This window comes from Tetrao urogallus, assembly GCF_951394365.1.
Source record: "Tetrao urogallus genome assembly, chromosome: 5".
In the NCBI taxonomy this organism is placed as follows: Eukaryota; Metazoa; Chordata; class Aves; order Galliformes; family Phasianidae; genus Tetrao; species Tetrao urogallus.
Window position 1 is genome coordinate 22,729,930 of NC_136818.1, and position 13,825 is coordinate 22,743,754.

The 13,825-nt window shown below is 50.2% G+C and overlaps 2 protein-coding genes across 2 annotated transcripts in view; both read left to right on the forward strand.

The window, feature by feature from the left end:
* Positions 1 to 239: 239 nt before the first annotated feature.
* Positions 240 to 8,612, forward strand: LOC306946743 (P-selectin-like; the record flags this gene model as incomplete). The annotated part of the gene is made up of 15 exons (XM_079535845.1): positions 240 to 297; positions 1,912 to 2,292; positions 2,364 to 2,471; positions 2,634 to 2,816; positions 4,400 to 4,585; positions 4,704 to 4,889; positions 5,027 to 5,212; positions 5,331 to 5,516; positions 5,654 to 5,839; positions 6,430 to 6,615; positions 6,750 to 6,935; positions 7,390 to 7,575; positions 7,699 to 7,821; positions 8,219 to 8,249; positions 8,558 to 8,612. 15 exons carry the CDS (start codon positions 240 to 242, stop codon positions 8,610 to 8,612), a joined length of 2,427 nt encoding a protein of 808 aa, XP_079391971.1.
* A 575-nt stretch (positions 8,613 to 9,187) lies between these two features.
* Positions 9,188 to 13,825, forward strand: part of ATF6 (activating transcription factor 6) — a gene marked incomplete at both ends in the record, with an annotated part of 73,699 nt that continues 69,061 nt past the window's right edge. The window contains 6 exons of the mRNA XM_079536197.1: positions 9,188 to 9,257; positions 9,369 to 9,445; positions 10,914 to 11,010; positions 11,320 to 11,414; positions 11,922 to 12,051; positions 12,207 to 12,413. Of these exons, the coding sequence (XP_079392323.1) occupies positions 9,188 to 9,257; positions 9,369 to 9,445; positions 10,914 to 11,010; positions 11,320 to 11,414; positions 11,922 to 12,051; positions 12,207 to 12,413 (676 nt within the window). The remainder of the gene's footprint in view (positions 9,258 to 9,368; positions 9,446 to 10,913; positions 11,011 to 11,319; positions 11,415 to 11,921; positions 12,052 to 12,206; positions 12,414 to 13,825) is intronic.

Genomic DNA, 13,825 nt, shown 5'->3' on the forward strand with positions numbered 1-13,825 from the left:
GACTTTGCAGGAAGCGTGAGTAGCGCTGCCTGCCCAGGGCAAGGGCCAGGCACAGCAGGCACCCTGCAGCACCGGCGTGGTAGGTCTGCCTGCTCCTTCCTGCGGGGACAGCTGGGGTCTGCTCGGGTAGGGGGCAGGGAAGGTTGTGGGTGGGTACCTTGCAGTCGGCAAGGATGCATGCTCATGCCCTTCTCCCCAGCACACAGGGCACCACTGTGGGACAGCACTGCGCTCGGAGGATGTGGGCTCTCGGCTCTTGTGGCGTCTGCTGCCTGGGCATCGCTGTCTTCACATGTGGTAAGGTGCCACCATGACCCTGAGGGAAGGGGAAACTGGAGAAGGGCAGCAGAGTTATTTTGGGGGCCCAGCAGACACTTGGCTTTGGTGCCTGCAGGATCTTTGCTTTGCATACTGGCACTGCAGGGGGAGAGAAATGTACTCTGTCCTAAAAATCCTGTGTGGTCTGAGTCCGTTTACAAAAGACCTTTCGCAAATCAGCAGAAGAGCAGAGGCAAAAGTGGAAGTGTCAGGAGGAGACTGAGATTTAGTTCTGCAAGGAAAACAAGAATACAAATGCACCTTGAGTGCTGCAAGCACTGTGCCACGCTGCACAGGGCAGGAGGCATGGAGCTGTCTGTATTGCTAACAGAACCCCGGTGGGGCTCAGCTCAGGTGGGTGGGGAGAGGTGAGGCAAGACTGAGCATACGGGGCTGCATGAGTTGGAAGAATGAGGCAGGAGTGTGTCTGCATGACAGGGTGGCTGTAGATTTGCTCCCTGGTCTTTCCTGGGATCTGGGTCCTTTTTGGGATTCTTAGGAGAGGTAGTAGGGGCCAGGGCAGGCTCCCAGCAGTTGCCCTAAGTTTGTGCCCTGGTAGCCCTAGGAATTGAGAAGCTGGGCTGCTTTTGGAGAGCACATTTTTCTTGGTTTTGTTTAACAAAACAGGTAGTTGGATCTTCCACAAGGAAAACCAGACAAGCTGTAGGGATTTTGCATAGGAAAATGTATGATAACTGGCCTAGCTAGAGCCCTAATTATATCTGTGAAGCCCTGTATTTGTATTTAATCTGCAATGCCTAGACCGTTGCCTTCACAATGAAAGTGTAAGATGTGCTCTCCCGTGACAGGGTACCTCAGGCCTGTTTCTTGGAGTGACTTTGGTCCCCACCTTGCTTTTGGGCTGCTTTCTGCAGCTGTGGGCATACCTGCTTTAGGGAGAAGGAAGGAAGCTTTTTTTTTTGGTGGCAAAAACTTCTTGATTACATCAAGTTGTGGTGGGAAACAGAAGCAGTATTTCATCAAAGTGCCTTCCACTTCTGGGCGTGGGTTCCAGTTAATCTGGGCTTTGCCTTCCCTGGTGGGCATGGCCAAGACATGAACTGCTTTCTGCAAGGCTGTGTTTTGCAATGCAGTGTTCTGCAGCTCTTTGGGCCACCTCTGGATTGGGGATGCAATATGGCATGAGGATGCTTTTGGGCATGGGGGCATGCTTGGTCTTCTTTCTTGTGCAAAACTGACCCTCCTGGAGAATTGTAAATTAAATAAAGTAGGGAAAACAACTAAACAACAAAACCACACATGTGGAGCAATTTTACATTTGTAGAAGGAAATGTGTTTTAAGGTACTCTTTGGGAGATCTTTATGGTGAGGGGAGCCCCAGCTCTTTCCTACCTTCCTCATTTCTCTGCTGCCCCTCTGCCCCACCATGGCTTGTTCTGCCATGCCAGATTCTTACACATCTCTTTGAACTGTTTTCATCCACACTTCCCCTACTTTTTCCCTCTGGTTGCTGGTGGCTCTTGGCTCTGGTACCAGCCTCAGGTCCCCCAACCCTGTTCCCAGACCTGCACTGTCTTCCTGCACTGTCAATCCTGGGATTGCAGCAATCCCAGACCACATCCTCTCCCGCAGGTGTGGTGATGCAGGTGGGGGCCTGGACATACTATTACAGTGAGGAGGACTATGAGTGGGACGATGCCAGGACATACTGCCAGACGTTCTTCACCGACTTGGTGGCCATCCAGAACAAGGAGGAGATTGAGTACCTCAATCGCACCCTGCCCTATCATGGCAAATACTACTGGATTGGCATCCGCAAGCTGAGAGGTATCTGGACCTGGGTGGGCACCAAGAAAGCACTGACAAAGGAAGCGGCCAACTGGGCCACTGGGGAGCCCAACAACCGCAAGTTCAACCAGGACTGCGTGGAGATCTACATCAAGCGGTCGTCAGAGGCAGGCAAGTGGAACGATGAGCCTTGTACGAAGAAGAAGAAGGCACTGTGCTACAAGGGTGCGTGTTGAGAACACGGGGAGGGCTGGGAGCAGGACAGGGCACCCCTTGATGATGGTCAATGTGCACAGTCTCCTGCCAGCCCCTGATCTGCGGCCTGCATGGTGACTGTGTGGAGGTCATCCAGAGCTACAGGTGTGAGTGTCACCCCGGCTTTGAAGGGGACAAGTGTGAGAATGGTGAGTACCCAGCAGGCTCTGCTTGGGACTGAGGTGCTTGTCCTGGATGGTGCTTCGGGCTGTATATCCCCCAAATACCCCTCTTTTGTTGGAAAGCTGAAGCCCCAGCAAAGAGCATGGGTCTCTCATGCTGCTGACAGGCTGTGGCTGCATCTCTCCTAGCTGTGCAGTGCTCCATACTCGAACCCAGAGGAGCATACATGAACTGCAGCCATCCGTTTGGAGACTTCAGATATAACTCCACCTGCACCTTCTGGTGCCCAGAAGGGTTTGAATGGCGAGGTGCGGATGAGCTGCAGTGCCTGGCTGATCGGCAGTGGTCGGCGGAGACCCCCACATGCACAGGTAGGCACTGCCATGGTCTGGGGCTCTGGAGTGTGGCACTGATGCTCAGCATCACTCTCACAGTGCATTCTGGTGTGTAGATGAAGCAAACCCTTGCAATTTCCCGCATGAAGATGCTCACTCCCTGTTTGTGTTGGTGTACAGCTGGTGTCCTGGTTCCTCCATCATGCTAGAGGCACTGACTGCTCCTTGGGAAGGTGCTGGGTGCTTCAGAAGGACTTAAAGAAGAGAAATGGGAGCTGTCACATGGCTGGGGGAGGGGTGCACCCTGCCTGGGTTGGGCAGAAGGGCAAGAGGCGGTGTGTTAGGGTGGAACAGGGCAGGCAGGAAACCACTGTGGGGAGAAAGCCACAAAAGAACTGAGCTGTGGTGTGTTATGCAGAGAAAGTCTTCCTGTTGGTATCTTGAGGGCTTGTAGCTGCTGGTGTCCCAGAGGCATTGAGCTGTTTTGGCTTGGGGTTTATGTGGAGTCTTGCTCCATCTGCTCTGTATAACAGGTCTACGTGTGGTTACAAGGATGTGACAAGACCTGAAGCAGGTACAGGACACAAAGGGGTATCTCCTGTATGGACAGCCCTAGCAGTACACACACTTTTAAAACTGGCAGCGCTAATTGCAAGGCAATCTCCTAGTGAGGCAGTGCTAGGCAGGCCAGTGGCCCAGGGATTTTTGCAGATATGGAGCAGGCACCAACAGCTGATGTGATGTCATTTTTGTGGAAGTCCCCCCATGCACCATACAGCAAGTTGCCCTGACCTTTCCTGCCCCTGGCTTTCCAAGTTCCCACATCTTGTTTTCCAGAGCACAGCTCTGTTTTTTCCTGCTTGATGTATGATGGATTTTTCTTTTCTGCAAATAATCAGCTGACTTGGTTGCCAAAACTGATAACAAAGCTGTGTTAGTGAGCATTGACAATTTGGTTTATTCCAACACCAAGCACAGGCTCTGGCTGCAGCAGGGTTGGACATGCCCTAGGGCACTACAGGGACATGGGATGACACGGCTGTGCTCATCCCATCCTCACCAGCTCTGCCTGCATCTGGTTGTAGCTATCACCTGTCCTGCAGTGGTGGATCCTAAAGGAGGCTGTATCAACCGCTCCCACTCACATGGAGCCTCTGCCTTCAACTGCATGTGCATCTTTTCCTGCCAGGAGGGCTTTGAGAGAACAGGATTAGAGAGGCTGTGGTGCATAGCTGAGGGCGCCTGGTCAGGCTCCCTCTTTTATGGCAAAGATAGAGCCAGTGTGCCTGGGTGCTGGGTTGGGAGGTGGGCATCCTGTAGGGAAACAGGCTCTGTATAAGGTGCTCATGGTCTTCTGCCATGGAACTGTGATCCAGAGTGTGCCAGGGATAAACCAGGTCCTGGTACAGCAGCAACTGCTTCTCATGTGGAGCAAAAATCACTGTACCAACAGTGCTACTGCTGTGTACAAGAAAGTGAGGCTTGCCATCTGGTATTGAGGTAAGAAAGGAAGATCAAAGACTCGCCACCTCAAATTTGGGTTTATTAGGTTGGGATTAAACACTAATCCCTACATTCAGTTCCACCCAAATCCTGCCCTACAACCTGTTCTCTTGCAGCTATCACCTGTCCAGAGCTCAGAGCTCCAGAGCATGCAGAGCTGAACTGCTCCCACCTTCATGGGAACTTCACTTTTGGCTCCATCTGTGACTTCTCCTGCCAGCCAGGGTTTCAGCTCATGGGGTCACAGAGTCATGAGTGCATGGCCACAGGGAACTGGACTGGAGACATTCCACGTTGCAAAGGTAGAGATGCTGCTAGAGCTTTGAGATGACATTAGGATGTTCTTCAACCTCTTAGTCCCAGCAGTTCAACCCCACAGTAACCCTGCTCCTGCTCGAAGTGTGCCTCTTCTCCCTGCAGCTGTCACCTGCCCAGTACTTAGTGCTCCAGAGCATGGAGAGCTGAACTGCTCCCACATCCATGGAAACTTCACCTTTGGCTCCACGTGTGACTTCTCCTGCCTGCCAGGGTTTGAGCTCATGGGGCCAGTGAGCCATGAGTGCACAGCTATGGGGACCTGGACTGGGGACACCCCACAGTGCAAAGGTAGAGCTGCTGGTAAAGATGTCACTGGCCTGAGATTGGCTCTGGGATGTTCTCAGCTGCATTAGCCTTCTCATCCCAACAGCTGAGCCTTGCAGCTCCCTGGCTCCTGCTTAAGACGTGCTTCTTTTACTTTTCAGCTATCAGCTGTCCAGTGCTCAGAACTCTAGAGCATGGAGAGCTGAACTGTTCCCATCCCCATGAAAACTTCACTTTTGGCTCCATATGTGATTTCTCCTGCCAGCCAGGGTTTCAGCTCATGGGGTCACAGAGTCATGAGTGCATGGCCACAGGGAACTGGACTGGAGACATTCCACGTTGCAAAGGTAGAGATGCTGCTAGAGCTTTGAGATGACATTAGGATGTTCTTCAACCTCTTAGTCCCAGCAGTTCAACCCCACAGTAACCCTGCTCCTGCTCGAAGTGTGCCTCTTCTCCCTGCAGCTGTCACCTGCCCAGTACTTAGTGCTCCAGAGCATGGAGAGCTGAACTGCTCCCACATCCATGGAAACTTCACCTTTGGCTCCACGTGTGACTTCTCCTGCCTGCCAGGGTTTGAGCTCATGGAGCCAGTGAGCCATGAGTGCACAGCTATGGGGACCTGGACTGGGGACACCCCACAGTGCAAAGGTAGAGCTGCTGGTAAAGATGTCACTGGCCTGAGATTGGCTCTGGGATGTTCTCAGCTGCATTAGCCTTCTCATCCCAACAGCTGAGCCTTGCAGCTCCCTGGCTCCTGCTTAAGACGTGCTTCTTTTACTTTTCAGCCATCAGCTGCTCAGTGCTCAGTGCTCCAGAATACGGAGAGCTAAACTGCTCCCACATCCATGGTAACTTCACCTTTGGCTCCACGTGTGCCTTCTCCTGCCAGCCAGGGTTTGTGCTGATGGGGCCGCAGAGCCGTGAATGTATGGCTATAAGAACCTGGACTGGGGACACCTCACGATGCAAAGGTAGAGATGCTGCTAGAGCTCATAGTGTCACTGATATTACCACAGGGCTGCCCTGTGCTGTCCTCAGCCTGTCAGTTGTCACTCAGCAGCCCCAACACCACATGCACACACAGGCCCATGATTCTCACCAGTGTCCCCCTCCACAAATGGTGACAGCACTGGTGCCTGCAGCACCACTGCACTGCATCAGCCCTGAGCTTTCAGGGTGAGGGCCATGCCCCCAGCTTGCCCTATGCCTGCATCCAAAAGGCAGCTCCCAACTCTGTTGTGCTGTTCTGTGCACTCCTGATACTCTGACACATGCTGGCACATCACTGAGGTGCTGCCATCGTGTCCCAGTAATGAAAATCCTCTGTCCACAATGGCCGCCTCAAAGAGTTGGCACTGACAGCCCTGCAGAGCAAGGAACTGGGTCTGCCAACACTTCCCTGTCCAGGCATTAACACTCCTTGAGACCAGAACACCATCCCCTGCACCTAGCAGGCACAGACTGAATTGACCCAGAACTTCTGGGTTCCCCATCTCCAGACATGGAGATGTGCTCCTGCCAGCATGAACAGGATCTGCCCTGAGACCTGCTCTCCTTGCAGCTGTCACCTGCCCAGTGCTGAGTGCTCCAAAGCATGGAGAGCTGAACTGCTCACATCTCCATGGGAACTTCACCTTTGGCTCCATATGTGACTTCTCCTGCCAGTCAGGGTTTGAGCTCATAGGGCCAGAGAGCTGCGAGTGCACAGCTATGGGGACCTGGAGCAAGAATACTCCACAGTGCAAAGGTAGAGCTGCTGCTAGAGTTTGGGGTGTAACTGGTATGGGGATGGCATTAGGATGTTCTTTATCCTCTTGATCCCAAAAGTTCAATCCCACAATTACTTGGCTCCTGCTTAAGGTGTGCTTCTTTTTCATGTAGCCATCACCTGCCCAGTGCTTGGCGCTCCAGAGCATGGAGAGCTGAACTGCTCCCACATCCATGGAAACTTCACCTTTGGCTCCATCTGTGACTTCTCCTGCCAGACAGGATTTGAGCTGATTGGGCCACAGAGCCGTGAGTGCATGGCCACTGGAACCTGGACTGGGGACACCTCGCAATGCCAAGGTAGAACTGTGGTGGTCACATCTGTTCCTGGACTGTGTACCCTGATGAAGAGTTGCCCCTTCCCCAGGATATATCCCCAGTCTCTCCTCTGGGAGATAGAGGAGCTGAGCCCTGTGCACTCAAGCAGTGCAAGTGGAATGGAGCTGTGTAAGGATGCAGTGATGGAGTCCCCATTGCTGCCTTTATCCTGACACTTTCTGTGACCCCAGTAGGGCTACGCACAGTGAATACGTAGCATCATGAGGAGGCAGACGCTCTGAAATCTCCAGTTCTTCTGAGAACTGCCAGGACACTGCCCACTGCTCTGTGCTAGCAGATTGCTTTCCCCAGAATCCCTTTTCCCTGAGCACCCCAGCTCATCCCCTGCTCGTTCCCTGGCTCTCTAGCCCCTGTGCCCTCATTCCATTGCCAACAATTCTGTCTCATCAGTGTTGCTGCTGTGCTCTACCTGCAGCCATCAGCTGTCCAGTCCTGAATGCCCCCAGCCATGGCCACCTCAACTGCTCTCATCCACATGGGAACTTCACATTCAACTCCACTTGCAGCTTTTCCTGCAAAGAAGGATTTATCCAGATGGGAGCAGAGATGCTTAGGTGTTCAGCCACAGGAAACTGGACCAGGCATCCCCCAGTCTGTGAAGGTATGGTGGGGCTGTGCTTCCCAGCCTCCTGCAGTACATCTTGAGGCTGGAGGAGGCACCCGGCATCTTTGTCCCTGTGGAATTCCTTTGATAACAACCTGAGTGTTTGTGGGCCTTTTTCAGAGGATTCTGCTGCTTTTTTGAAACAAGTTCTGGTTTACACCAGCACCAGTGCCCTGGCAGCAATTGGCCTTGTGCTTTCCGGAACTCTCATCGCCTTGCTTGCCAAGCAGCTCAGCGACAGAGGTACTGAAACAACTGCAGCCAGGGGGTGCTTTGGCTAGGGACTCTCAGACCAGGTGGTTACAGAGCCCCAAGGAAAGAGTGTTGATCAAAAGAATTTATAGCTGTGACTGTCTCAGTCCACGTCCTATGTGCTGTGAGTTGGCCCAATCCAGCAGCATCTCCCTGGCCCTGGGTCCTGCGGAGAGCATCAGCCACAACTTGGGGGCAGAAACAGAAAAATGCCATCATTGTTGAAGGGGCAAAAGGCAATTATTCCAGGATAAGATGGAATGGGGTTGCGTGACAAGTTTGTTTTGGTTTGTCAAATCCTACTGCTGCTTCTCAAACCTTCACTAAAAAGATCTGACTCTTTCTTTTGTATCTGCACTCTCCATGGACACTTCAACTCCGCTTTCAGAGGAGAAGAAGAAGCTCCTGACCCCCACCAGGTAAGATTTGTACTTGGCAGGAGTGTCTCTAACTGCAGACGGGTGGATATCATTGTGGACCCCTCCCTACTACCATCACCTCTACCTGCATGCGTGAAGCTGCCTGTACAGCAGTAGGAGCATAGCTAGGGGCTGATGAGGATGTGCCAACTGGTATGCTTCAGAATACAAGGATTCTTCAAGGAGTCTCTGCAGAGTGCAGCCCCTGGGGGGAAATGGCTAAGACATGAGTGCTTTTCTCATGCAAGCACGATGTTTCCTATCTTTTTTTTCCCCCCCAGCTGACACTCTTTATGTTTTTTTCCCAGTGACCTGGGGGCACCAGGCATCTTCACCAATGCAGCCTATGACTCCACCTTGTAAGGTGAATGCCAGCGCAGTGCTTGCAGCACATTGGAAGGTGTGCATGAAAAATCCACTGCTTCTGGGCAGCACGTGGGCTTATCTGGATGGAAAACTCAGGGAGCATAAGCCCAGCCACCTCACTTGTGTCACTTCTCCTATCTCACTGCAGGCGAAGCGAAGCCAGAAGCACTGCCCCCACCAGCACCGAGCCCTGACTGTACTTCGCTTTGCCCTGCAGACCCTTGCTGCCTGCTGGCCTGAAGCTGCACTCAGGGGCTGGGAGGACAGAGCTGTGTACCTGCCCTAGTCTACACCCACGCGTGGGCAAGGCCGCTGAAGAGCAGCAGGGACGTGGAAAAGCGGACTGTAGCCCTCCTCCCGTCCCCGGCCTTCTGCTGGGGCCGGGTCCGTGCCAACGGGCTCTCAATAAAGGCCTTTGCCCTCGACCGAGGTCCGCGTGTGCTCCATGGGAGGTGGTCACAGCGTGGGGGCGGAGCGCGTTGGGGCGGGCCTAGTATGTCCTTCTGCGGCCGCCGTAGGGGGCGGGGCTTCTGCCGGAAGTATACGTGTGCGGGAGTAGGAAGCCGGAAGCGATGGCGGCGGCGAAGGCCGAGTGGGAGCCCATGGGGCTGCTGCCGGCGGCGGGGGGCGGACTCGACTGGGGTAAGAGCGACCGGGAGGGGTTGGTGACCGGGGATCCGGGATGGACGCGTGGCCGGGCGGAGCTCGGCTCCCTGCTCTGCATCCGGTGCTGAGGCCGCTATCTCCCCGCAGAGACGGTGCTGGGCGAGGAGCTGGGCGAGCTGCTCGGTGCTGCGGAGTCGCGGCGCGCCTCGAGGGACGAGCCCGACGTGAGTACCGGCCGGCCGGGGCGCTGGGGTCAGGGGAGAGCGGCGCTGCGGGGCCGCGTGGCCGCGGCGCTGCGGGGCCGCGTGGCCACGGCTGGAGGGCGTCACGGGCACCTGCGGGCCGGGCGGGGCTGCCCGTCCCTTTGTGAACTGTCAGTGGCACGGCGGTGGGTTTGGAAGTCGCATCTAAAGGCACGCGTTTGTCTGTTTGAGGGTTTTCTCTTCAACCTTGACTCCGACGCAGCAAATTAAACCCTGTGCTTTTCGCTGTGTGGTCACACCTCCTTCTGGCTCTATACTGGCGCGTTTGCCTCGTGGATTTACCACTCTCTGTGCCTCTTTCTGCCTTCCCTCTGTCTGCTATGGCCTAGCACGCAGCCTGTGTGCTATCCCACATTAGTCCCAGGTAGTATGGGCATTCCTACAGGAGTTGTAGGACAGGCACTAGGGAAAACTTGGGAACCGCTGGATTGTGCGAGGCCAACCCATCGCTTTTCAGCATATTAGCATCAGTTACACGTGGGAGACTCTTACTGCACAGCTTGAGCTGTGGCTTCTGCTCATTCCTTTTCTTGGTGTGCTCTGATGAGCTTTTTTCTTCACCCTTGCCTGCAAATATCCATTTTTGTGTGGTCTGCGGACTTTCTGAGCCACCCTTTATGAGGCAAGCTGAGAATTTAAAGGAAGATATGTTTTCAGGGAAGGTTTTAGCAAGTAAATCCTGCCTGTGTATTTATATAAACTGTATGTATAGCGTTAGAGAGCACTCTGTTTTTTGTGCTAGTGCTGATAGGAATTTTGATTGAGAGCTGAGGCTTAGCAACAGAAAAATGTGAAGCAAAAAGATGGCTGTTGCTTCAGGGGCTGTGCAATAACTGATGTGTAGGAGGTGATTTTATTCTCCTTTTTTTTTTTTTCCTGTTGGACTGTGGAGCCAGTGTCTCTGGTTTTAGAAGGTGGTGATGTCAGTTCATTCAAGTGTAGAGAGGCCTGATTCATCTCTGCTGAGATGGTCAGTATGTTCCTGAGCAAATTACTCCTTGTGTCTCTCATTCTCTCATTAAACTGATGCTGACACTATTTTTGTTTACAAGGTGCTTTGAGATTTGATGATGAAAGAGCATTAATCTTCCAATGAAGGTGAAGGAGAGTGATGGCAACGAGTCACCAATCCTGTAATTTATTCAAGGTGGTTCAGTGACTTCACTTAGAATTTTTGCTTTACAAATGACTGACAACATGACGGTAATTAATGGTATTCTTGAACAGAAATGCTCTTATCCTACAGCTCCAGGCTTTAAAAGAAGCCTCATCTCATGTATTCCAGTTGAGAATGCCCCTCTTAAGGCTGTGTTCTTAAGGCAACTGAAGTGATAGTCCCTTTGCTTGTCCAGAAACATAAGAATGAGAACGTAACAGCTGATGGTCTCATTGTATATTGCCTTCTTCTCTTGTTTCTCTTTCTGAACAGTCATTTCAGGAAAATGATCTGTGTAACTTTCATTTTGATTTGGATTTGATGTCCTGGGACTCAGACCTTTGGAATATTACAAGCCACTCTTATTCAGGTAACTTACTAGCTAAATTTTGCGGGTATGACAATTCCATCCTGCTCCACAAGGGTGAGCTGTTACAGCTTTATGGTACTGGTAATTTTTGTGGCACTATTTGATCTAGTCCTATGGTGAGAAGTTATGCTGTGTTTCTGTAGCATGGGTACAGCTGGTAGGAGCTGCCCTACAATCTAAATATCTTTAATCTCACAATTTTCTGCTGTGTCTTGCTTTGGGAATTAAATAGCTGGTATAGAGTGATGTTCTTCACTGATTTCCCCTTGTAAAGAACTTGTACAGAGAAAAATTACTTATCTTTTGCAGATGCAAATGTGAAGACGGAGCCCTTATCACCAGCCCCTTCAACTTGTTCAGTCCCTTCTCCATCATCTGCGGACTCTCCAGTGCAGAATGTGCCTGTATGCAGAAACCTCCATGTAACATAGATAGCAAGATTAATTCAGGCCCAGCTGAGAGAAGCAAAAAAAAAAACCTATTGATTTATCTGGTTAACTTCATAGCATAAAAAGAAACTAATTTTTTTTTTTTTTTTCAACCCTTGCAAAAACTACTTTCCTTCAATTATGTTTTCCTTCTTCTAGTCCTTTAATCCATTCCTAAAAAAGCATGTTCAGTTCTGTTTCCTCAGTTGTGTTTATTGGCCTGTTTTCCAAACAAAATACCTTCTAAAGGTGTCCGAGTCTAGCATTTGCTGGTCTCTCCACCCTTTTGTTCTGCTGATATAGAGTGGGTGCTGCTTTGGTTGTCAGTGGTACTTGGCACTGAATAAGATAGCAAAGGAAAGCGTTTCTCCTGTTTCCTTCAGTAGCAACACCTGTGATGAAAGACAGGGTTGTACTCTGAATTTCTAGTAGTCACTTTTATCTATTTCTGAAGTAGTAGTCTCATCTACTTTCTGTTTGCAGGATGATATGGATTTCAGCTGCAGTTCCCAGCTGTCTCCTATCTCCCTCTACTGCAAGAGCTCCAGAAGCCCTGCGTCCTCTGAAGGAGATGCAGAGAAGAAACCGATTGTTGGCGTCACTTCTCGGTCCGGTACGAGAGATTGAGTTACTTAGATTCCACACCTATAGATACATCAGTTTTAACAGATATAGATGGACAATGAAACATACCAAAGGCCACGTTATCTCTACTGAGATTTTTCACTTCAGAATTTCTGATCCAACTCAGTCTCTTTCTTTTCCTAGCGAATAATTCTGTGAAGACTCTGAAGAAATGTGGTCAGACAGCGTCTAGGCCATCAATACAACCAAAGCCTCTTTTGCCTGCTGTACCTGAGGCTCAGGCTAACATTGGCATCCCAGCTAAAACAATCATTATTCAGACACTTCCAACACTTGTGCCACTGCCAAAGCATCAGCCAGTTGTTAACATCCAGCCAGCACCTCCCAAAGGTAGGTGAATTGTCATCACAGAGCCAAATCCTGGGGGTAAACACTATGTCTGTTTGGGATAGTCTCTAGATTGAAGTTACATGTGGCAGGTGAAACAGGAAGGATAGGAAAAAAGAAACAGGAGGGGTAGGATTAAGAGAAGAGTGATGCATGCTTTGCTGAAAAAGCTTCATGCTAAGAAAACAACCTAAATTCTCTCTTATGTAGCTGTGTGAAAAACATCAGGTACCTGAACATTGTGTGGAATAGAAGACAAAAGAGGTTATCCTCAGCATTAGGAGTCATGGAGATAAAGCTGCTGATCTGGATGGATCTCTAGGAATCTTTTGCTCTGTTCTACTTGTGATTGGCAAGTGATGCATAAGGTTAATCCAGTTGTACTCTGTTTTATCCAAAGGAAGATCAACAGAGTCAGTAAGGATGGCTGAATGAAACTTGAAAACATGGGAAGGAGGAGTAAGCCATTTTCACCCATGTGAAACATGAGTTTATAGCTTTTTATATAACTAAATAATATTAAATAAGCTGTTACAAAATCTGCTAAAAGTTATGAGAGTGGTGTTAGGAGTTAGAGTACTTCCTTAAAACTATAAGCTGATGATAACAAGGTCAGATTTCCTGTCCATCTGTATGTTTTCATTTGTCCTGTTACTCTGTAACTGGTTTATTTAAGCCCGGGTCTTCATTTCAGAATCCTGAGCATTATTTATTCTTCTGCCAAGAGAGCAGGAACATTACTTGCATTGCAGAAATAGTCAGATGCAGTTGCTTGTTTCCACCACCTGATGGCTGCATATTCTTGCAATTGACTACACAGCCGATGACTGGGAGGGAAAGGAGATAAATACATTCAGTGAAAGTATCTAGAAATTATTTTAATAGTGAAAAATTTCTTTCTTACTAATTGCTCAGCCATCAAAGGAACTAAGCCATGGCTGGACAGGCTGACATTTGTTGCAACATGCTTAAGGCTGATGGTCTACTTAAAACAGGTCAGCGCAGTCAGCGTGACCTAATTCTTACTGTCTGATGTTCCAGCTGATAAAATACCATCTGGAATAAGGGATGTTGGAGGTACAAATTTTTTTTGTTATAAATACAGTGGTACAGCTTCTTTTCCCTGAGAGCAGCTTCTATGAGGCAGTAGAGGTAAAGAACGTATTTACTTTGACGGTGCACTTTAGAATTCTTTAGTGCTATTTCTATCACAAAAACCATAGGGATTTTTTTCATTATTAAAAATTCTCTGCACGTGGCAGGAGCTGCCAGATTAAAACGTGCCATTAGTTTCAAGGAGTGTGAAGAGCGATACCTTTATAGGCCTTTCCATGAAAGCTTAGAAGAAGAAAGCACAATGTTAGACCATCACATGTTCTACGTATAAAAAAAACTGTTGGAAGTATCTCAAATTT